General features: G+C 45.8%; 2 protein-coding genes across 2 annotated transcripts in view; one reads left to right on the top strand and one right to left on the bottom strand.

The window, feature by feature from the left end:
* The window catches only part of LOC123171377 (uncharacterized), a 90,933-nt gene extending 76,158 nt beyond the window's left edge, over positions 1–14,775 (bottom strand). The window contains exons 1-3 of the mRNA XM_044588905.1: positions 14,587–14,775; positions 14,059–14,120; positions 13,539–13,581 (exon numbers count right to left, since the gene is read on the bottom strand). Coding sequence (XP_044444840.1) covers positions 13,539–13,581; positions 14,059–14,120; positions 14,587–14,775 — 294 coding nt within the window. The remainder of the gene's footprint in view (positions 1–13,538; positions 13,582–14,058; positions 14,121–14,586) is intronic.
* A 913-nt stretch (positions 14,776–15,688) lies between these two features.
* LOC123168109 (pentatricopeptide repeat-containing protein At4g33990) lies at positions 15,689–18,018 on the top strand. Its single transcript, XM_044585971.1, has one exon. The coding sequence runs from the start codon at positions 15,725–15,727 to the stop codon at positions 17,969–17,971; it is 2,247 nt and encodes a 748-aa protein (XP_044441906.1). The 5' UTR covers positions 15,689–15,724; the 3' UTR covers positions 17,972–18,018.
* Positions 18,019–22,223: the final 4,205 nt, after the last annotated feature.

Here is a 22,223-nt window from a genome sequence, read left to right on the forward strand (position 1 = left end):
TCAACAATTGATGCTCCTTCTTGATTTCTACTTTCGCGGTGTCAAACATCGCGAGTTGCTCAAGGATCATCATCTATCCCTGATATGTTATAGTTCATCACGAAGCTCTAATAGCTCGGTGGTAGTGACTATGGAGAACAATCACTATCTCATCTGGAAGATTAACTCCCACTCGATTCAAGTGATTGTAGTACTCAGACAATCTGAGCACATGCTCAACGATTGAGCTTTTCTCCATTAGTTTGCAGGCTTAAGAAACTTGTCAGAGGTCTCATACCTCTTGACGTGGGCACTAGTCTGAAATCCCAATTTCAGTCTTCGGAACATCTCATATGTTCTGCGACGTTTCAAAACCGTCTTTGGTGCCACAATTTTAAACCGTTAGCATTACGCACTGAACTATCACGTAGTCATCAAAATGTGTATGTCAGATGTTTCGCAACATCTACAGACGACGCTGAGGTTCAGCACACCGAGCGGTGCATTAAGGACATAAGCCTTCTATGCAGCAATGAGGACAATCCTCAGTTCACGGACCCAGCCCGCATAATTGCTACTACCAACTTTCAACTAAATTTTCTCTAGGAACATATCTTAAATAGTAGAACTAAAGCGTAAGCTATGACATGATTTGCAAAGACCTTTTGACTATGTTCATGATAATGAAGTTCATCTGATTATGAACTCCCACTCAGATAGACATCCCTCTAGTCATCTAAGTGATACATGATCCGAGTCAAACTAGGTCGTGTCCGATCATCACGTGAGACGGACTAGTCATCATCGGTGAACATCTCCATGTTGATCGCATCTACTATACGACTCATGTTCGACCTTTCGATCTCTTGTGTTCCGAGGCCATGTCTGTACATGCTAGGCTCGTCAAGTCAACCTAAGTGTTTCGCATGTGTTCCAAGGCCATGTCTGTACATGCTAGGCTCGTCAACACCCGTTGTATTCGAACGTTAGAATCTATCACACCCGATCATCACGTGGTGCTTCGAAACAACGAACCTTCACAACGGTGCACAGTTAGGGGGAACACGTCTCTTGAAATTTTTAGTGAGGGATCATCTTATTTATGCTACCGTCGTTCTAAGCAAATAAGATGTAAACATGATAAACATCACATGCAAATCATAAAGTGACGTGATATGGCCAATATCATCTTGCGCCTTTGATCTCCATCTTTGAGGCGCGGCATGATCACCTTCGTCACCGGCATGACACCATGATCTCCATCATCATGATCTCCATCATTGTGTCTTCATGAAGTTGTCTCGCCAACTATTACTTCTACTACTATGGCTAACGGTTAGCAATAAAGTAAAGTAATTACATGGCGTTTTCATTGACACGCAGGTCATACAATAAATTAAGACAACTCCTATGGCTCCTGCCGGTTGTCATTCTCATCGACATGCAAGTCGTGATTCCTATTACAAGAACATGATCAATCTCATACATCACATATATCATTCATCACATCCTTTTTGGCCATATCACATCACATAGCATACCCTGCAAAAACAAGTTAGACGTCCTCTAATTGTTGTTGCATGTTTTACGTGGCTGCTATGGGTTTCTAGCAAGAACGTTTCTTACCTACGCAAAAGCCACAACGTGATATGCCAATTTCTATTTACCCTTCATAAGGACCCTTTTCATCGAATCCTATCCGACTAAAGTGGGAGAGACAGACACCCACTAGCCACCTTATGCAACTAGTGCATGTCAGTCGGTGGAACCTGTCTCACGTAAGAGTACGTGTAAGGTCGGTCCGGGCCGCTTCATCCCACGATGCCGCCGAATCAAGATAAGACTAGTAACGCCAAGAAGAATTGGCAACATCAACGCCCATAACTGCTTTGTGTTCTACTCGTGCATAGTAACTACGCATAGGCCTGGCTCTGATACCACTGGTGGGGATCGTAGCAGAAATTCAAAATTTTCTACGCATCACCGAGATCCATCTATGGAGTATACTAGCAACGAGGGGAAAGGAGTGCATCTACATACCCTTGTAGATCGCGAGCGGAAGCGTTCCAATGAACGGGGTTGATGGAGTCGTACTCGCCGTGATCCAAATCACCGATGACCGAGTGCCGAACGGACGGCACCTCCGTGTTCAACACACGTACGGAGCAACGACGTCTCCTCCTTCTTGATCCAGCAAGGGGGAAGGAGAAGTTGATGGAGATCCAGCAGCACGACGGCGTGGTGGTGGAAGTAGCGGGGTCTCGGCAGGGCTTCGCCAAGCTTCTGCGAGAGGGAGAGGTGTTGCAGGGAGAGAGGGAGGCGCCAGGGGCTGTCATCTTCCTGCCCTCCTCCCCCCACTATATATAGGCCCCCTGGGGGGCGCCGGCCCTAGATCCCATCTACAAGGGGGCGGCGGCCAGGGGGGGAACTTGCCCCCCAAGTCAGGTGGGGCGCCCCCACCCCTAGGGTTTCCAACCCTAGGCGCAGGGGGGAGGCCCATGGGGGGCACCCCAGCCCACTAGGGGCTGGTTCCCTTCCCACTTCAGCCCATGGGGCCCTTCGGGATAGGTGGCCCCACCCGGTGGACCCCCGGGACCCTTCCGGTGGTCCCAATACAATACCGGTGACCCCCGAAACTTTCCCAGTGGCCGAAACTTGACTTCCTATATATAATTCTTCACCTCCGGACCATTCCGGAACTCCTCGTGACGTCCGGGATCTCATCCGGGACTCCGAACAACTTTCGCGTTTCCGCATACTAATATCTCTACAACCCTAGCATCACCGAACCTTAAGTGTGCAGACCCTACGGGTTCGGGAGACATGCAGACATGACCGAGACACCTCTCTGGTCAATAACCAACAGCGGGATCTGGATACCCATGTTGGCTCCCACATGTTCCACAATGATCTCATCGGATGAACCACGATGTCGAAGATTCAATCAATCCCGTATACAATTCCCTTTGTCAATCGGTACGTTACTTGCCCGAGATTCGATCGTCGGTATCCCAATACCTTGTTCAATCTCGTTACCGGCAAGTCACTTTACTCGTACCGTAATGCATGATCCCGTGGCTAACTCCTTAGTCACATTGAGCTCATTATGATGATGCATTACCGAGTGGGCCCAGAGATACCTCTCCGTCATACGGAGTGACAAATCCCAGTCTCGATCTGTGCCAACCCAACAGACACTTTCGGAGATACCTGTAGTGCACCTTTATAGTCACCCAGTTACATTGTGACGTTTGGTACACCCAAAGCACTCCTACGGTATCCGGGAGTTGCACGATCTCATGGTCTAAGGAAATGATACTTGACATTGGAAAAGCTCTAGCAAACGAACTACACGATCTTTTATGCTATGCTTAGGATTGGGTCTTGTCCATCACATCATTCTCCTAATGATGTGATCCCGTTATCAACGACATCCAATGTCCATGGTCAGGAAACCGTAACCATCTATTGATCAACGAGCTAGTCAACTAGAGGCTTACTAGCTAGGGACATGGTGTTGTCTATGTATCCACACATGTATCTGAGTTTCCTATCAATACAATTCTAGCATGGACAATAAACGATTATCATGAGCAAGGAAATATAATAATAACCAATTTATTATTGCCTCTAGGGCATATTTCCAACAGGTGATGCATAGCAACGAGAGGGGAGAGTGTTGTCCACGTACCCTCGTAGACCAAAAGCGGAAGCGTTAGCACAACGCGGTTGATGTAGTCGTACGTCTTCCCGATCCGACCGATCCAAGTACCGAACGTACGGCACCTCCGAGTTCAGCACACGTTCAGCTCGATGACGTCCCGCGAACTCCGATCCAGCAGAGCTTCACAAGAGAGTTCCGTCAGCATGACGGTGTGGTGACGGTGATGATGTTGCTATCGACGCAGGGCTTCGCCTAAGCACCGCTACGATATGATCGAGCTGGAATATGGTGGAGGGGGGCACCGCACACGGTTGGAATAGATCAACAGAGGAGGCCGGTGACCAGGAGGAGGGCGGGCCAGGGAGGAGTCCTACTCCCGGTGGGAGTAGGACTCCCTCTTTTCCTAGTTGGAGTAGGAGGGGAAAGGAAGGGAAGGGGAGAGGGGGAAGGAAAGGGGGCGCGCGGCCCTCCTCTTCTCCACTAAGGCCCATCTTGGCCCATTAAACTCCTCGGGGGTTCCGGTAACCCCCCGGTACTCCGGTATATGTCCGAAACTCCCCGAAACCATTCCGGTGTCCGAACATAGTCATCCAATATATCGATCTTTATGTCTCGACCATTTCAAGACTCCTCGTCATGTCCGTGATCATATCCGGGACTCCTAACTACCTTTGATACATCAAAACACAAAACTAATAATACCGATCGTCATCTAACTTTAAGCGTGCGGACCCTACGGGTTCGAGAACTATGTAGACATGACCGAGACACGTCTCCGGTCAATAACCAATAGCGGAACCTGGATGCTCATATTAGCTCCTACATATTCTACGAAGATCTTTATCAGTCAAACCGCATAACAACATACGTTGTTCCCTTTGTCATCGGTATGTTACTTGCCTGAGATTCGATCATCGGTATCTCGATACCTAGTACAATCTCGTTACCGGCAAGTATTTTTACTCGTTCTGTAATACATCATCCCGCAACTAACTCATTAGTTACAATGCTTTCAAGGCTTATAGTGATGTGTATTACCGAGTGGGCCCAGAGATACCTCTCCGACAGTCGAAGTGACAAATCCTAATATCGAAATACGCCAACTCAACAAGTACCTTCGGAGACACCTGTAGAGCACCTTTATAATCACCCAGTTACGTTGTGACATTTGTAGCACACAAAGTGTTCCTCCGGTAAACGGGAGTTGCATAATCTCATAGTCATAGGAACATGTATAAGTCATGAAGAAAGCAATAGCAACATACTAAACGATCAAGTGCTAAGCTAACGGAATGGGTCAAGTCAATCACATCATTATCCTAATGATGTGATCCCGTTAATCAAATGACAACTCATGTCTATGGCTAGGAAACATAACCATCTTTGACCAACGAGCTAGTCAAGTAGAGGCATACTAGTGACACTCTGTTTGTCTATGTATTCACACATGTATCATGTTTCCGGTTAATACAATTCTAGCATGAATAATAAACATTTATCATGATATAAGGAAATAAATAATAACTTTATTATTGCCTCTAGGGAATATTTCCTTCAGTCTCCCACTTGCACTAGAGTCAATAATCTAGAGCACATCGCCATGTGATTTAACATCAATAGTTCACATCACCATGTGATTAACACCCAAAGGGTTTACTAGAGTCAATAATCTAGTTCACATCGCTATGTGATTAACACCCAAAGAGTACTATGGTGTGATCATGTTTTGCTTGTGAGAGAAGTTTAGTCAACGGGTCTGCCATATTCAGATCCGTATGCATTTTGCAAATTTCTATGTCTACAATGCTCTGCACGGAGCTACTTTAGCTAATTGCTCCCACTTTCAATATGTATCCAGATTAAGACTTAGAGTCATCTGGATCAGTGCTAAAACTTGCATCGACGTAACCCTTTACGATGAACCTTTTGTCACCTCCATAATCGAGAAACATATCCTTATTCCACTAAGGATAATTTTGACCGCTGTTCAGTGATCTACTCCTAGATCACTATTGTACTCCCTTGCCAAAATTAGTGTAGGGTATACAATAGATCTGGTACACAGCATGGCATACTTTATAGAATCTATGGCTGAGGCATAGGGAATGACTTTCCTTCTCTTTCTATCTTCTGCCGTGGTCGGGCTTTGAGTCTTACTCAATTTCATACCTTGTAACACAGGCAAGAACTCTTTCTTTGACTGTTCCATCTTGAACTACTTCAAAATCTTGTCAAGGTATGTACTCATTGAAAAAACTTATCAAGCGTCTTGATCTATCTCTATAGATCTTGATGCTCAATTTGTAAGCAGCTTTACTGAGGTCTTTCTTTGAAAAACTCCTTTCAAACACTCCTTTATGCTTTGCAGAATAGTTCTACATTATTTCCGATCAACAATATGTCATTCACATATACTTATCAGAAATGTTTTAGTGCTCCCACTCACTCTCTTGTAAATACAGGCTTCACCGCAAGTCTGTATAAAACTATATGCTTTGATCACACTATCAAAACGTTTATTCCAACTCCGAGAGGCTTGCACCAGTCCATAAATGGATCGCTGGAGCTTGCACACTTTGTTAGCTCCCTTTGGATCGACAAAACCTTCTGATTGCATCATATACAACTCTTCTTCCAGAAATCCATTCAGGAATGCAGTTTTTGACATCCATTTGCCAAATTTCATAATCATAAAATGCGGCAATTGCTAACATGATTCGGACAGACTTGAGCATCGCTACGGGTGAGAAAGTCTCATCGTAGTCAGCCCCTTGAACTTGTCAAAAACCTTTCGCAACAAGTCGAGCTTTGTAGACAGTAACATTACCGTCAGCGTCAGTCTTCTTCTTGAAGATCCATTTATTCTCTATGGCTTGCCGATCATCGGGCAAGTCAACCAAAGTCCACACTTTGTTCTCATACAAGGATCCCATCTCAGATTTCATGGCCTCAAGCCATTTTGCAGAATCTGGGCTCATCATCGCTTCCTCATAGTTTGTAGGTTCGTCATGGTCTAGTAACATGACCTCCAGAACAGGATTACCGTACCAATCTGGTCCGGATCTTACTCTGGTTGACCTACGAGGTTCGGTAGTAACTGTATCTGAAGCTTCATGATCATCATAATTAGCTTCCTCACTAATTGGTGTAGGTGTCACAGGAACCGGTTTCTGTGATGAACTAGTTTCCAATAAGGGAGCATCAATTTCTACTTTCCTCCCACTCACTTATTTCGAGAGAAACTCCTTCTCTAGAAAGGATCCAAATTTAGCAACAAAAGTCTTGCCTTCAGATCTGTGATAGAAGGTTGAAGCTTTTTAACATAAGCATCGCAGCCCCAAACTTTAAGAAACGACAACTTTGGTTTCTTGCCAAACCACAGTTCATATGGTGTCGTCTCAACGGATTTAGATGGTGCTCTATTTAATGTGAATGCAGTTGTCTCTAATGCATAACCCCAAAACGATAGTGGTAAATCGGTAAGAGACATCATAGATTGCACCATATCTAATAAAGTGCGGTTACGACGTTCGGACACACCATTACGCTGTGGTGTTCCAGGTGGCGTGAGTTGCGAAAATATTCCGCATTGTAAATGAAGACCAAACTTGTAACTCAAATATTCTCCTCCACGATCAGATCGTAGAAACTTTATTTTGATGATACTTCACTCTGAAATTATTTGAACTTTTCAAATGTTTCAGATTTATGTTTCATCAAGTAGATATACCCATATCTTCTCAAATCATCTGTGAAGGTGAGAAAATAACGATACCCTCCGCGAGCCTCAACACTCATCGGATCGCATACATCAGTATGCATATTTCCAATAAGTCAGTTGCTTGCTCCATTGTTCCGGAGAACGAAGTCTTAGTCATCTTGCCCATAAGGCATGGTTCGCAAGCATCAAGTGATTCCAAAATCCCATCAGCATGGAGTTTCTTCATGCGCTTTACACCAATATGACCTAAACGGCAGTGCCACAAATAAGTTGCACTATCATTATTAACTTTTCATCTTTTGGCTTCAATGTTATGAATATGTGTATCACTACGATCGAGATCCAACAAACCATTTTATTGGGTGTATGACCATAGAAGGTTTTATTCATGTAAACAGAACAACAATTATTCTCTAATTTAAATGAATAGCCGTATTGCAACAAAACATGATCAAATCATATTCATGCTCAACGCAAACACCAAATAACACTTATTTAGTTTCAACACTAATCCCGAAAGTATAGGGAGTGTGCGATGATGATAATATCAATCTTGGAACTACTTCCAACACACATCGTCACCTCGCCCTTTACTAGTTTCTGTTTATTCTACAACTCCCGTTTCGAGTTACTACTCTTAGAAACTGAACTAGTATCAAATGCCGAGGGGTTGCTATAAACACTAGTAAAGTACACATCAATAACATGTATATCCAATATACCTTTGTTCACTTTGCCATCCTTCTTATCCGCCAAATACTTGGGGCAGTTCCGCTTTCAGTGACTAGTTCCTTTGCAGTAGAAGCACTTAGTCTCAGGCTTAGGACCAGACTTGGGCTTCTTCACTTGAGCAGCAACTTGCTTGCCGTTCTTCTTGAAGTTCCCCTTCTTCCCTTTGCCCTTTTCTTGAAACTAGTGGTCTCGTCAACCATCAACACTTGATGTTTTTCTTGATTTCTACCTTCGTCGATTTCAGCATCACTGCTTGAGCTATTCTCCTCCATCTTTTAGCTATAGAACTTGTTGGAGACTTCATATCTCTCAACTCGGGTATTTGCTTGAAATATTAACTTCAACTCCTGGAACATCTCATATGGTCCATGACGTTCAAAACGTCTTTGAAGTCCCGATTCTAAGTCGTTAAGCATGGCGCACTAAACTATCAAGTAGTCATCATATTGAGCTAGCCAAACGTTCATAACGTCTGCATCTGCTCCTGCAATAGGTCTGTCACCTAGTGGTGCATCAAGGACATAATTCTTCTGTGCAGCAATGAGGATAATCCTCAGATCACGGATTCAATCCGCATCATTGCTACTAACATTTTTCAACTTAGTTTTCTCTAGGAACATATCAAAAATAAACGGGTAGCTAAACGCGAGCTATTGATCTACAACATAGATATGCTAATACTACCAGGACTAAGTTCATGATAAATTTAAAGTTCAATTAATCATATTACTTAAGAACTCCCACTTAGATAGACATACCTCTAATCATCTAAGTGATCACGTGATCCAAATCAACTAAACCATGTCCGATCATCACGTGAGATGGAGTAGTTTCAATGGTGAACATCACTATGTTGATCATATGTACTATATGATTCACGCTCGACCTTTCGGTCTCAGTGTTCCGAGGCCATATCTGCATATGCTAGGCTCGTCAAATTTAACCCAAGTATTCTGTGTGTGCAAAAACTGTCTTACACCCGTTGTATTTGAACGTAGAGCTTATTACACCCGATCATCACGTGGTGTCTCAGCACGAAGAACTGTCGCAACGGTGCATACTCAGGGAGAACACTTATACCTTGAAATTTTAGTAAGGGATCATCTTATAAAGCTACCGTCGAACTAAGCAAAATAAGATGTATAAAAGATAAACATCACATGCAATCAAAATATGTGACATGGTATGGCCATGATCATCTTGCGCCTTTGATCTCCATCTCCAAAGTACTGTCATGATCTCTATCATCACCGGCATGACACCATGATCTCCATCATCTTGATCTATATCAATGTGTCGTCACATGGTCGTCTCGCCAACTATTGCTCTTGGAACTATTGCTATCGCATAGCGATAAAGTAACGCAATTATTTGGCGCTTGCATCTTATGCAATAAAGAGACAACCATAAGGCTTCTGCCAGTTGCCGATAACTTCAACAAAACATGATCATATCATACAACAACTTATATCTCATCACGTCTTGACCATATCACATCACAACATGCCTTGCAAAAACAAGTTAGACGTCCTCTACTTTGTTGTTACAAGTTTTACGTGGCTGCTACGGGCTGAGCAAGAACCGTTCTTACCTACGCATCAAAACCACAACGATAGTTCGTCAAGTTAGTGTTGTTTTAACCTTCACAAGGACCGGGCGTAGCCACACTCGATTCAACTAAAGTTGGAGAAACTGACACCCGCCAGCCACCTGTGTGAGAACCAGTCTCGTGTAAGCGTACGCGTAATGTCGGTCTGGGCCGCTTCATCCAACAATACTGTCGAACCAAAGTATGACATGCCGGTAAGCAGTATGACTTGTATCGCCCACAACTCACTTGTGTTCTACTCGTGCATATAACATCTACGCATAAAACCTGGCTCGGATGCCACTGTTGGGGAACGTAGTAATTTCAAAAAAATTCCTACGCACACACAGGATCATGGTGATGCATAGCAACGAGAGGGGAGAGTGTTGTCCATGTACCCTCGTAGACCGAAAGCAGAAGCGTTAGCACAACGCGGTTGATGTAGTCGTACGTCTTCACGATCCGACCGATCCAAGTACCGAACGTACGGCACCTCCGAGTTCAGCACACGTTCAGCTCGATGACGTCCCGCGAACTCTGATCCAGCAGAGCTTCACGGGAGAGTTCCGTCAGCATGACGGCGTGGTGACGGTGATGATGTTGCTATCGACGCAGGGCTTCGCCTAAGTACCGCTACGATATGGCCGAGGTGGAATATGGTGGAGGGGGGCACCGCACACGGCTGGAATAGATCAACTTATCAACTTGTGTGTCTAGAGGTGCCCCCGTATATAAAGGATCAGGGGGAGGAGGCCGGCGGCCAGGAGGACGGTGCGCCAGGGAGGAGTCCTACTCCCATCGGGAGTAGGACTCCCTCTTTTCCTAGTTGTAGTAGGAGGGGGAAAGGAAGGGCAGGAGAGAGGGGGAAGGAAAGGGGGCGCCGCCCCCCCCTCCTTGTCCAATTCGGACTAGAGGGGGAGGGGGCGCGCGGCCAGCCCTAGCCGCCCCTCCTCTTCTCCACTAAGGCCCAGCTTGGCCCATTGAACTCCCCGGGGGTTCCGGTAACCCCCCCCCCCCGGTACTCCGGTATATGTCCGAAACTCCCCGAAACCATTCTGGTGTCCGAACATAGTCGTCCAATATATCGATCTTTATGTCTCGACCATTTCGAGACTCCTCGTCATGTCCGTGATCATATCCGAGACTCCAAACTACCTTCGGTACATCAAAGCACAAAACTCGTAATACCGATCGTCATCTAACTTTAAGCGTGCGGACCCTACGGGTTCGAGAACTATGTAGACATGACCGAGACACGTCTCCGGTCAATAGCCAATAGCGGAACCTGGATGCTCATATTGGCTCCTACATATTCTACGAAGATTTTTATCGGTCAAACCGCATAACAACATACGTTGTTCCCTTTGTCCTCGGTATGTTACTTGCCCGAGATTCGATCGTCGGTATCTCAATAACTAGTTCAATCTCATTACCGGCAAGTCTTACCTCGTTCCGTAATACATCATCCCGCAACTAACTCATTAGTTACAATGCTTGCAAGGCTTATAGTGATGTGTATTACCGAGTGGGCCCAGAGATACCTCTTTGACAATCGGAGTGACAAATCCTAATCTCGAAATACGCCAACTCAACAAGTACCTTCGGAGACACCTGTAGAGCACCTTTATAATCACCCAGTTACGTTGTGGCGTTTGGTAGCACACAAAGTGTTCCTCCGGTAAACAGGAGTTGCATAATCTCATAGTCATAGGAACATGTATAAGTCATGAAGAAAGCAATAGCAACATACTAAACGATCAAGTGCTAAGCTAACGGAATGGGTCAAGTCAATCACATCATTCTCCTAATGATGTGATCCCGTTAATCAAATGACAACTCAATGTCTATGGCTAGGAAACATAACCATTTTTGATCAACGAGCTAGTCAAGTAGAGGCATACTAGTGACACTCTGTTTGTCTATGTATTCACACATGTATCATGTTTCCGGTTAATACAATTCTAGCATGAATAATAAACATTTATCATGATATAAGGAAATAAATAATAACTTTATTATTGCCTCTAGGGTATATTTCCTTCAATCACAACCAGCACCACGACATGGTGGCGATGGTGGTGGTGGTGTCGGAATACCGGAGAACTATGCCAGGAGGGAGAGACGTGGCAGTAGCCAAGGCCAATGTGTTCGGGGCCTTTGCTGCGCCCCCTCCCCTATATTTATATGCCTGGGAGGGCTGAGAGTTCAGCCCTACTCCTAATAGGATTTGCCGCCAAGGGGAAGAGGATTTGGAGTCCAAGTCCGATCCTATTTCTACTAGGACTCTCCTCTTTTCCCTTCCCTGGTCGCATGAGCCTTTGAGGGCTTGGTGCGCCTGGCCCTGGCCCAACAAGACCAGGGCACCTCCCCTCAGCCCATGCCAGCCCTTAGGACGTGGTGGAACCCTTGGAGGAATCAGGACTCCTACGGAAACCTCCGAAACCTTCTGGAAGCTTCCCGGTACAATATCGAAAAAATTGCACATTTTTTCGGAATCTCGAAAACGACTTTCCATATATAAATCTTTACCTCTCGACCCTTCTGAGACTCCAAGTACAATCCTATTCCTAGGAGGACTCTCCTTTTTTCCCTTCCCTAGCCGCATGGGCCTTTGAGGGCTTGGTGCGCTTGGCCCTGGCCCAACAAGGCCAGGGCGCCTCCCCTCAGCCCATGCCAGCCCTTGGGACGTGGTGGAACCCTTGGAGGAATCCGGACTCCTCCGAAAATCTCCGAAACCTTCTGGAAGCTTCTTGGTACAATACCGAAAAAACTGCACCTTTTTCCGGAATCCCGAAAATGACTTTCCATATATAAATCTTTACCTCTCGACCCTTTCGAGACTCCAAGTCCAATCCTATTCCTAGGAGGACTCTCCTTTTTCCCCTTCCCTGGCCGCATGGGCCTTTGAGGGCTTGGTGCGCCTGGCCCAACAAGGCCAGGGCGCCTCCCCTAAGTCTAAGCCGCGCATATATTCGCGAGCGCATGTGCTATATATACACATCTCTATGTGTGTCCATAGCATAGTGTCCTACTCATCATGTGGTTCTAGCATTTTGTAATGACATGCAACCCCCCCTTATAAGTTGGTCCCCTCACCCTTGGCTCACCGAGGTGGGACTAAACTTTTGCTCCATGTAGAGATGTTGCTGTTTCAGTGTAGGCTCAGGCATGGAACATGTGGGCTAAGATACAAATGAATGCATATGGGCTTGGGCTTCATGCAACCAGGTGGGATGAATTGTTGCATGCATGCTCTCATTTCCTAACATATTCTAAACGTAAGACCACCTGATGTCTGCATCCCCTCAAGAAAAAAAAACTGATAAACAAGCAAAAGAACCTCCCAAAAAAATACAATAGATTATTTATTAGGAAAGTTTTGAAAAATAAATATAGGTTATTGCTTGATGCTGAAATTTTCATTCGTTATTTCTGACAGTACATAAGATGCATTTAAATTTCTTTTGCTTTAAACTATTTTGTCACACAAACCACTAGATATCTATTATATAAGCAGAAAGAATGTACCTGATGTTATTAAGACATTAACATATTGAATGGTGCACCCCGGCCTATATAATTGTCAATTCCAATATTGTACCCTCTTTTTTGTTTGGTCCAGGAAATTTAACAAGGATGCTATATAAGGAGAAAAGCATACAAAAATATTAATCGATCTCCAATCTAGTATATAGGCATGTATTCAAACAAAAAAGGCGTCTTCAACATCACTTGAAATCACATTCTAAAAAGTCTATTAAAATGCTTTAGTGAGGGAGTTCCAGTATCCACAGGTGCATGTCCCCAAATAAGAAAAGGCGCCTTCAACATATCACTTCTTCATTCTAAACAACCTGCAAGTGCTTAATTGCGCAGTCATCCAGGATCTTGATGCACCTGCAAGAAAATGAATGGCCAGATGACAAAACCTAGCCAAGGCAGCAGCAACCATGGGCTCCAAGAATAGTATAAACAAACAACAAAATTGTGCTGGAAAGATGCATCATCTGGATTGCAGGTTTTCAACGGCACAACAATATGGTAAACAATGATCCAAAAAATTAAAAAACAGACGATGAATAATGACAAAAGCATATACATAAGTCATGGTCGACCCAATCTACATCGAGGTCTAAGGCATCTTTACATATCACTCTCGCTGAAGAACCCATTGAATGCAAAGCCCGTGGTTGGGGACAACACACATAAAACAAGGAGCCTCCAACAGTTGGGCGATAACAACCAGCCAACAAAAAATCAACCAAAGCGCTACCAGGCAACAAACGACCCAAGCATACAGGTCAGATGTATCATGACCTAACTAAGCCAAGTAGCTACAAAACTATATCATGGTGCAATTCAGCAACAACCAACCAACAAGAACATATAGCATCGTCGTCATCATGCTCAATGGCACCAACGCCATTGTCACTCATCTGAAACAAAAAAAAATAAATGCAACACATCACAAATACTAGAATGTAGAACAGCTCCTTGTGAATCTGTACATGTATACAAATGACGCAACAACTCCTTGTGAGCAACATTTACATATTGTAAAAACTTCTGCATGACACAAAGCAACGGCTTGAGAGCAACACCCCTACAGAAACGTACTCTTCATGTTAGAATTTCTGTTCCGACATATTTGGATTGCGATGCTCAAGCTTAGAATTTCTGTTGAATCTCTCCCTAGCCATTAAAATAGGGCGACTGCTACAAATCAACCGACTGATTTTCTAGAGAAATCAGCCGGGTCACCAGCCGTCCGAGCTGTTCATCTCAGCCATTGAAAAATGTCAACGCACACCATCCTACTCCCCACACCGCATCAGCCAACCCCTTATTTCTATCTTCGTCTAGCCATAGCAAGACAGGAACGCGCCGAAGTTGCAAAAGCACCATGGCCACCGCCGGCAAGCTTAGCATTGCAACAACGGAGCCGCCGCCGGCTATTGCATCGTAGCTCCGGGAGCCGCCACCGAGCCCAGCAATGCAACACCGGGAGCTGCCGGCGAGAGCTCCATTGGAGCACCGAGCGCTGCACTGCCGCTTCAACGTAGCACCTGCAGCCGCCGGCGAGAGCTTCATTGGAGCACCAAGCGCTGCACTGTAGCTTCGACAGTAGTCGGAGAGCGCTGCAAGGCAGCACCGTGAGCCGTCGGCGACAGCTCCATTGCAGCCCCGACGGAGCTCCAATGCAGCACCAAAGTCGTCCGACGAAGCTCGATTGTAGCCCCGACGGAGCTCCAACGCAGCACCGACGGCATCCAGCGAAGCTCCATTACATCTCCGCTCATGTTTCCGGCGACCCGACGTTGCTCCATTGCAGCTCCGGCGGCCCGGCTTTGCTCCATTGCAGCTCCGGCGGTACTCCCAACGTCTTCAAGGCAACAGGGCCGGAGTTGCAGCGCCCCTCGTCGGCTCCTCGTGGCGGTCACCGTTGCGTCACCGGAGTACCGGAGTACCGACGGAGGCGCTCTTATGCAACACCGGGCGCTCCACCTGAGCACCGGCGACGCATCACCGCCGCATTTTGCAACACCGGCAGCAGTAAGGCGGCGCGCGGGAAGCTGCAGGTCGACGCCGTGCTGCTAGTCATTGGCTGTTCCCCTTTTGCTCTGCAACAGCGGGCAGCGGTAGAAGGGGGAGCAGAGCTTGTGGCAAGTGTGGTTGTCGATTTGCTAAGGACAGAGAGGGGATCTGCAGGAGGGGGAAAGAGAGCAAGCGTGAGGAAGACGACGATACACGCTGATAATGCATGGCTGTGGCTTCGTGGGTGGAGATAAGGCGGACGGTAAGCGGCGCGTGGGGCCAGCCAGAAAGGACGCGTGTCGAAAGCTAGACGAGGCTTATTTCGCGTGGGATCATCCGGTTGATTTTAAACCTTTTCCTTAAAATAGTGATTTGTATTATAACTTACGGACGATCAAGTTAAAACGTAAAAAGATGTTGCTAAAGCCACATTATATCGAAAGGCTGTGGCCTTGTTCAAGACATCAAGATGAAGCTAGCAAAATAAGACAAGGAACACCAACCAATGCCAGCGGCGGCGCTGCCGCGCGGCGTCCAGGCGGTGCTGGTCACCTCCGGCCAACTCCGCAACCTCGACCCGCAGCTCCAGGTGCCCCCGCTCCTCCTCGCCAACACCCTCATCGCCGCCTTCTCCCGCGCCGCGCTCCCTCGCCTCGCCTTCCCGCTCCTCCGCCACCTCCTGCGCCGCGCCCGCCCCTTCCGCCCCGACGCCTTCACCTTCCCGCCGCTCATCCGCGCGGCCCCGGCCCACGCCTCCGCGGCGCAGCTCCACGCCTGCGCGCTCCGGCTCGGCCTCCTCCGCCCCTGCGTCTTCGCGTCGGGCTCCCTCGTGCACGCCTACCTCCGCTTCGGCCGCGTGGAGGAGGCCAGCACGGTGTTCGACGAAATGCCCCTGCGGGACCTGCCGGCCTGGAACGCGATGCTGTCCGGGCTGTGCCGCAACGACCGCGCCGCCGAGGCCGTGCGCCTGTTCAGGCGGATGGCGGGGGAGGGCGTTGCTGGCGACGCGGTGACGGTCTCAAGCGTGCTGCCCATGTGCGCGCTGCTGGGGGACTGGGTGCTTGCGCTGGTCATGCACGTGTACGCGGTGAAGCACGGGCTGGACAAGGAGCTGTTCGTGTGCAATGCGATGGTCGATGTGTATGGAAAGCTTGGGATGCTGGAGGAGGCTCGGCGGGTGTTTGATGGAATGGAGCGCCGCGATCTGGTGACGTGGAATTCGATCATCTCAGGGTATGAGCAGGGTGGGCAGGTTGCCGCTGCGGTCAAGATGTTTCGTGGTATGAGGGACAGTGGGGTTTCCCCTGACGTGCTGACGCTTGTGAGCCTGGCGTCTGCTGTCGCACAGTGTGGAGATGACCGCGGTGGGAAGTCAGTGCACTGTTATGTGATGCGGCGGGGGTGGGATCTGGGTGACATAATTGCAGGGAATGCTGTGGTTGATATGTATGCCAAGCTATCAAAGATTGAGGCCGCCCAGAGGATGTTTGACACCATGCCAGTTCGAGATCCTGTGTCTTGGAATACTTTGATCACGGGGTATATGCAGAATGGACTTGCAAACGAGGCAATCGAGGCATATGGTCATATGCAGAAGCATGAGGGTCTGAAGCCTATTCAAGGGACAATTGTCAGTGTTTTGCCTGCATACTCACAACTTGGTGCCTTGCAGCAGGGCATGCGGATGCATGCTCTGTCTGTTAAGACTGGATTCAATCTGGATGTTTATGTTGGAACTTGTATGGTAGACTTGTATGCTAAATGCGGGAAGCTGACGGATGCAATGCTTTTCTTTGAAAAAATGCCTAAAAGGAGTAGGAGTACAGGTCCCTGGAATGCCATCATGGCTGGCCTTGGAGTTCATGGGCATGCCGCAGAGGCTCTCAGTGTCTTCTCACGAATGCAGCAGGAAGGAGTTAATCCTGATCATGTCACATTTGTTTCTCTGTTGGCTGCCTGTAGTCATGCTGGCTTAGTTGACCAAGGCCGGAGTTTCTTTGATATGATGCGTATAACATACGGCATTATCCCCCTTGCAAAACATTATGCATGCATGGTAGATATGCTTGGCAGAGCTGGTCAGCTACAGGAAGCTTTTGATTTCATACACAACATGCCAATTAAACCTGATTCTGCTGTTTGGGGAGCTCTTCTGGGTGCTTGCAGGATTCATGGAGATGTTGAAATGGGCAAAGTGGCTTCGCAAAACCTATTTGAACTTGATCCAGAGAATGTTGGATATTATGTTCTAATGTCGAACATGTATGCAAAGGTTGGGAAATGGGATGGAGTTGACGAAGTGAGGTCTTTGGTCAGACACCAAAATTTGCAGAAAACCCCTGGATGGAGTTCAATAGAGGTGAAAAGATCAGTGAATGTATTTTACAGTGGCAACCAGACAGAACCCCACCCTCAACATGAAGAGATCCAGGCAGAGCTGCAGAATCTGTTGGCCAAGATGAGAAGTATAGGTTATGTTCCTGACTACAGTTTTGTCCTACAGGATGTAGAGGAGGATGAAAAGCAACACATCTTGAATAATCATAGTGAGAGATTAGCTATTGCCTTTGGCATCATAAATACCCCTTCAAGAACTCCGCTCCATATATACAAGAATTTGCGCGTGTGTGGGGATTGCCACAATGCCACCAAATATATATCAAAAATAACTGAGAGAGAGATCATAGTCCGGGATTCAAATCGGTTCCACCACTTTAAACATGGCCATTGTTCTTGTGGGGATTTTTGGTAAAATGCAATACAATATTTTTAGTCTACCCAATTTTGCTTGGGATAAAAGGCTTTGTTGTTGTACAATAGAATACTTTTTGTGTGCACATCATGTTTTCTCAAGCTAAGCACTTAGTGATTGATTATGATGTTAGAGTTCATGTACTCAAGAGATTTAGGAATGAACTGAAATAGTTTATTGATGTAAAAAATTATACATAATTGTTTGGTTAAGCAAAACTCCTCCCATCTATTCTTGAACTGGTAAAATTTAACAGGAAAACATGTTTGTTGTTGCTTACAGGCATTGAATTGTAATAATCCATAAATTTATTTGATCAGCTTTAGACTCTTCTATAGTCCTGGCCTCCTGGGTCATTTCTGATATATGACTGCTTGGTTGGTAATATTATATCTCCTGCCTATTCTCTTATGATACATTATCATCATCCTACTTCTGCTTCATCCTGCCTAATTGATCAACCGCCGGTACTGTGGACGAGTCGGCTATCCCACTGTACTCTGCAGGTGTGTATTCCTTCCACATGTTCATGGAAATGTCCAGTGACATCAGGCACCTGGAATTTGGCCCCTGGCCCTCTACAGTAGCATCAACAAGGTCACATGCTCACATAGCCCTCGATATTTCAGAAGGTCAGCGGATGCCACCTTTCATCTTGGTATGTCTCTTTTATTTGTTATGCCTAAATTTATCTGGAAAGATATTTCTAACTACCTTCCGCAAGTTATTTTGTATAAATGTAAAAATTGGGATCTACGTTCTAATTGATAGAACCAAAATCAACTTAATATCCTTAGACTAATGTTATGTATGGAATATTGTATATGAATTCTAATCAAGCAAGTCTTTGCTGTTTCCATCACAGATAAAGGAATCATCTTATGTTACGAACTTACGATTTAAAGCATTATACTTAAGTATTCATAAATTTTAATACTAACATTTTCAAAATCGCTAGCCCACGGTGGCAGATGCATCGAAGGAGTAGATATACTGATTGTAGTTTCAGGTAGAAATGACAGCTAATGTGTCGCGCTGGGAACTACAATGAACTCCTCAGTGTATCCTCTTGCCCTCTTTCCATCATTGCAGTGCTCTGCTAACCATTACAATTACGTCGAGGATGGGATGCACATCGGCCACAGATGCTTGGCGTGTTTGACGGTAGCATCACCTAGCGTTGGGAGGCCAATGACGAGCAAGGTTACGAGTGATACCATCTCTGTTTTTTTCTTATCTTACGATGATAATTGATAGCACTCAAGTCCTTTTAGTCACGTGTTCTTTAACGTTTTGCCTGAAAACGAGACTAATTGTAACTCTGCTGATACTACTATGGTCTTCCCTTTTCAAATGTTTGCATTTAGCTAACGTGCCATCTAATTGCTGCAATTAGTCACGTATGGAACAGCAGTCTGAAAGTTGTATATTACAGGAAATATTATCCATGCTTTGTAATATTTTGCAATGAGGTCAAGTTCCGGTGTTCACCTTTACGCCTTATTGTCCTCTGAGATTGTTAAAAACTCTTTGAGATATGTTATTGTGATGCTCTTATATTTTTCACCGTTATTAGTCAGACTACTATGAATGTTCGCTTCCTCTTTGTTGGAGAGTTTTGCTCTTTCTCTTTCATACCAGGATAAACTTAGGCCGCGTTCGGTAGTCATCCGCGGAACGGAGCGCGCGGAGCGGGCTTCAAGCAACTCTGCAAATTATAGCTTTAATCAGCTGGATTGCCGCTCCGCTCCGGCGCGGAGCCGCGGAGCGGAGGGAATCCGAACGCGGCCTTAATGAGGCAATCTTTGCCTTCGTTTCAAAAAAAATTAAAAATACCAGGATAAACTTTCCTTTTCTTTTGGCAAGCATGTAAACATGGCAAACATTGCTTGAACTATCTTTGTTAATGCCTAAAACAATATAACAATGGAGGGGAACTTTTGGTCTATGGGGACATATACACCCTATATGGATTTTTTTTTTAGTAATTCAACAAAAAATCAAACAATTCTGAAAATATTTTTGAAATTAACTTGACCTTACATTGTATTTGTGAGAAAATCTTCACAAAAAGAAAATCTCCCTTTGACTTCTTTTCAAAAAAGACAAAATTTTGGCCAAAATAGTGTGAATAGTGACCTATAATAGCAAATAATTTTTCTCTTTTTCGCTGTGAAGTTAACTTTGGTTTTTTTCTTGGAAATTTATCTACTAGTGCAAAAGTAAGTCAAGTTTATTCTAAAAAACTTCTGAACTATTTTGACTTTTTATTTAATTATTAAAAAATCCCCATATAGGGTCCATATACAACCAGGAACCAAAGTGTATTTCCCCTACAACAATGTCATGTACATCAACTCTGCTGTTAGCGAATTCGACGTACGCAACTATAAAACGGAAGCCTTCTGAATGCATGGCAATATGTCATGTACTAGTAATGCAGTCTCTTGCCGTGTGGAATAGAAAATGGGCTAGGCCATTTTCCCCTTTACCTATGGAATCACCATTAGGCAATCAATTTTCTCATCTTCATATACAGATCAACAAATATCGCACTTTGGCATGCATAAATAATCCTTAGGCACTGTTTGGAATGTCTGTCAAATTGGTGTGGCATTTAAAATTTCGATCGAACATTTTTGTTGTATATACAACAATGCCCAAACTCATGTACTGGAACTGCTCAAAATCAAAGATGACATGCATAACAAGATGCAAGATATGTTATAACAACACATAGTAAATCTGGTCGAGCAAACGCGGGGTTCACCATTTTAGTTAGACAACTAATTATACAATGATTAGATACTTAGATACTGTACATAAAAGGGACGGCAAAAGCCCATGAGCCAGCACACCACAGCCAAACAAATTACGGCGCCTACCCTGATCCAACCATCACCTGCAAACTCCACCAGCCGTTTCACAAAAGAGATTCTAAAGCTCTAACACTGAAGGCACACAACCAACATATACTCATGCTACTTACCACCATTGATTTTAAATCCAGGGGGCTCAGAGCAAGTGGTCTTACGGTGTCCGGCAACACCACAGTTACTACACCTCCCCTGCTTCCTCTGCTGCTTCGGCAGGTCACCCCTCTCCGAACAGGTCGTCTTCTTATGCCCTTGACCCCGACAAATGCTGCAAAAGATGCCACGTTTGCTCACCTCCTCATCCGGTGCTTCCTCACAACATGCCGGCCTTCCGGGCTGAGCAGGTACTCTGACAAGTTGGTATTGTGTTGCCGACACTGTATCGTCGTCGTCTCCGGAGCAATCACCTGCTGGTCTTTCATTCACCATTTGCCTCTCTGAGGTTCGCCGATCCTCGAGCCCTAGGCCACCTCTTGCTTCTTTGTATGGTGCCATGATCTCCATGGCTTCCTTGAATATCCCCCTTAACCTATCACGGGCCTCTGCGCTAGTAGTTGCAAGACTGACTAGTTCGACAGCTTCGCTGTACAAGGTTGGAGCCTGTTGCACCGCATCTCGCGCGTCTCTCGTCCACCTCTTCACGATGTGCTTCTTGGGGATCTCCTTGATTCCTACATAATCCATCACCTGCATTGTCGGACAGTACATATATTTATGGTAAATATCTTGCAGACATTCTGAAAACATGATGCAGAAGATCAATATTTATGATAGAAGTTAGTAGTATTCTTCTAACCTTTAGAATGTGGCAGCATAGCAAACCCATGTGATCAAATTGACCACATTCGCAGTCAAATTCAGCCCCATTATCTATCATCTTTACCTCGTAGACCGCCCTGCGCCATTTCTGTTGGGGAACGTAGTAATTTCAAAAATTTCCTACGCACACGCAAGATCATGGTGATGCATAGCAACGAGAGGGGAGAGTGTGTCCACGTACCCTCGTAGACCGAAAGCGGAAGCGTTATGACAACGCGGTTGATGTAGTCGTACGTCTTCACGATCGACCGATCCTTAGTACCAAACGTACGGCACCTCCGCAATCTGCACACGTTCAGCTCGGTGACGTCCCGCGAACTCACGATCCAGTAGAGCTTCGAGGGAGAGCTTCGTCAGCACGACGGCGTGATGACAGTGTTCATGAAGCTACCGGCGCAGGGCTTCGCCTAAGCACCGCTACGATATGACCGAGGTAGATTATGGTGGAGGGGGGCACCGCACACTGCTAAAAGATCAATGATCAACTTGTGTGTCTCCATGGGGTGCCCTCCTCCCCCGTATATAAAGGAGTGGAGGAGGGGGAGGGCCGGCCCTCT

This window comes from Triticum aestivum, chromosome 7D (assembly GCF_018294505.1).
Source record: "Triticum aestivum cultivar Chinese Spring chromosome 7D, IWGSC CS RefSeq v2.1, whole genome shotgun sequence".
NCBI lineage: Eukaryota > Viridiplantae > Streptophyta > Magnoliopsida > Poales > Poaceae > Triticum > Triticum aestivum.

Bases quoted from the DNA above. Each gene is read 5' to 3' on its own strand.
- LOC123168109 (XM_044585971.1), top strand. From the start codon at position 15,725: ATGCCAGCGGCGGCGCTGCCGCGCGGCGTCCAGGCGGTGCTGGTCACC.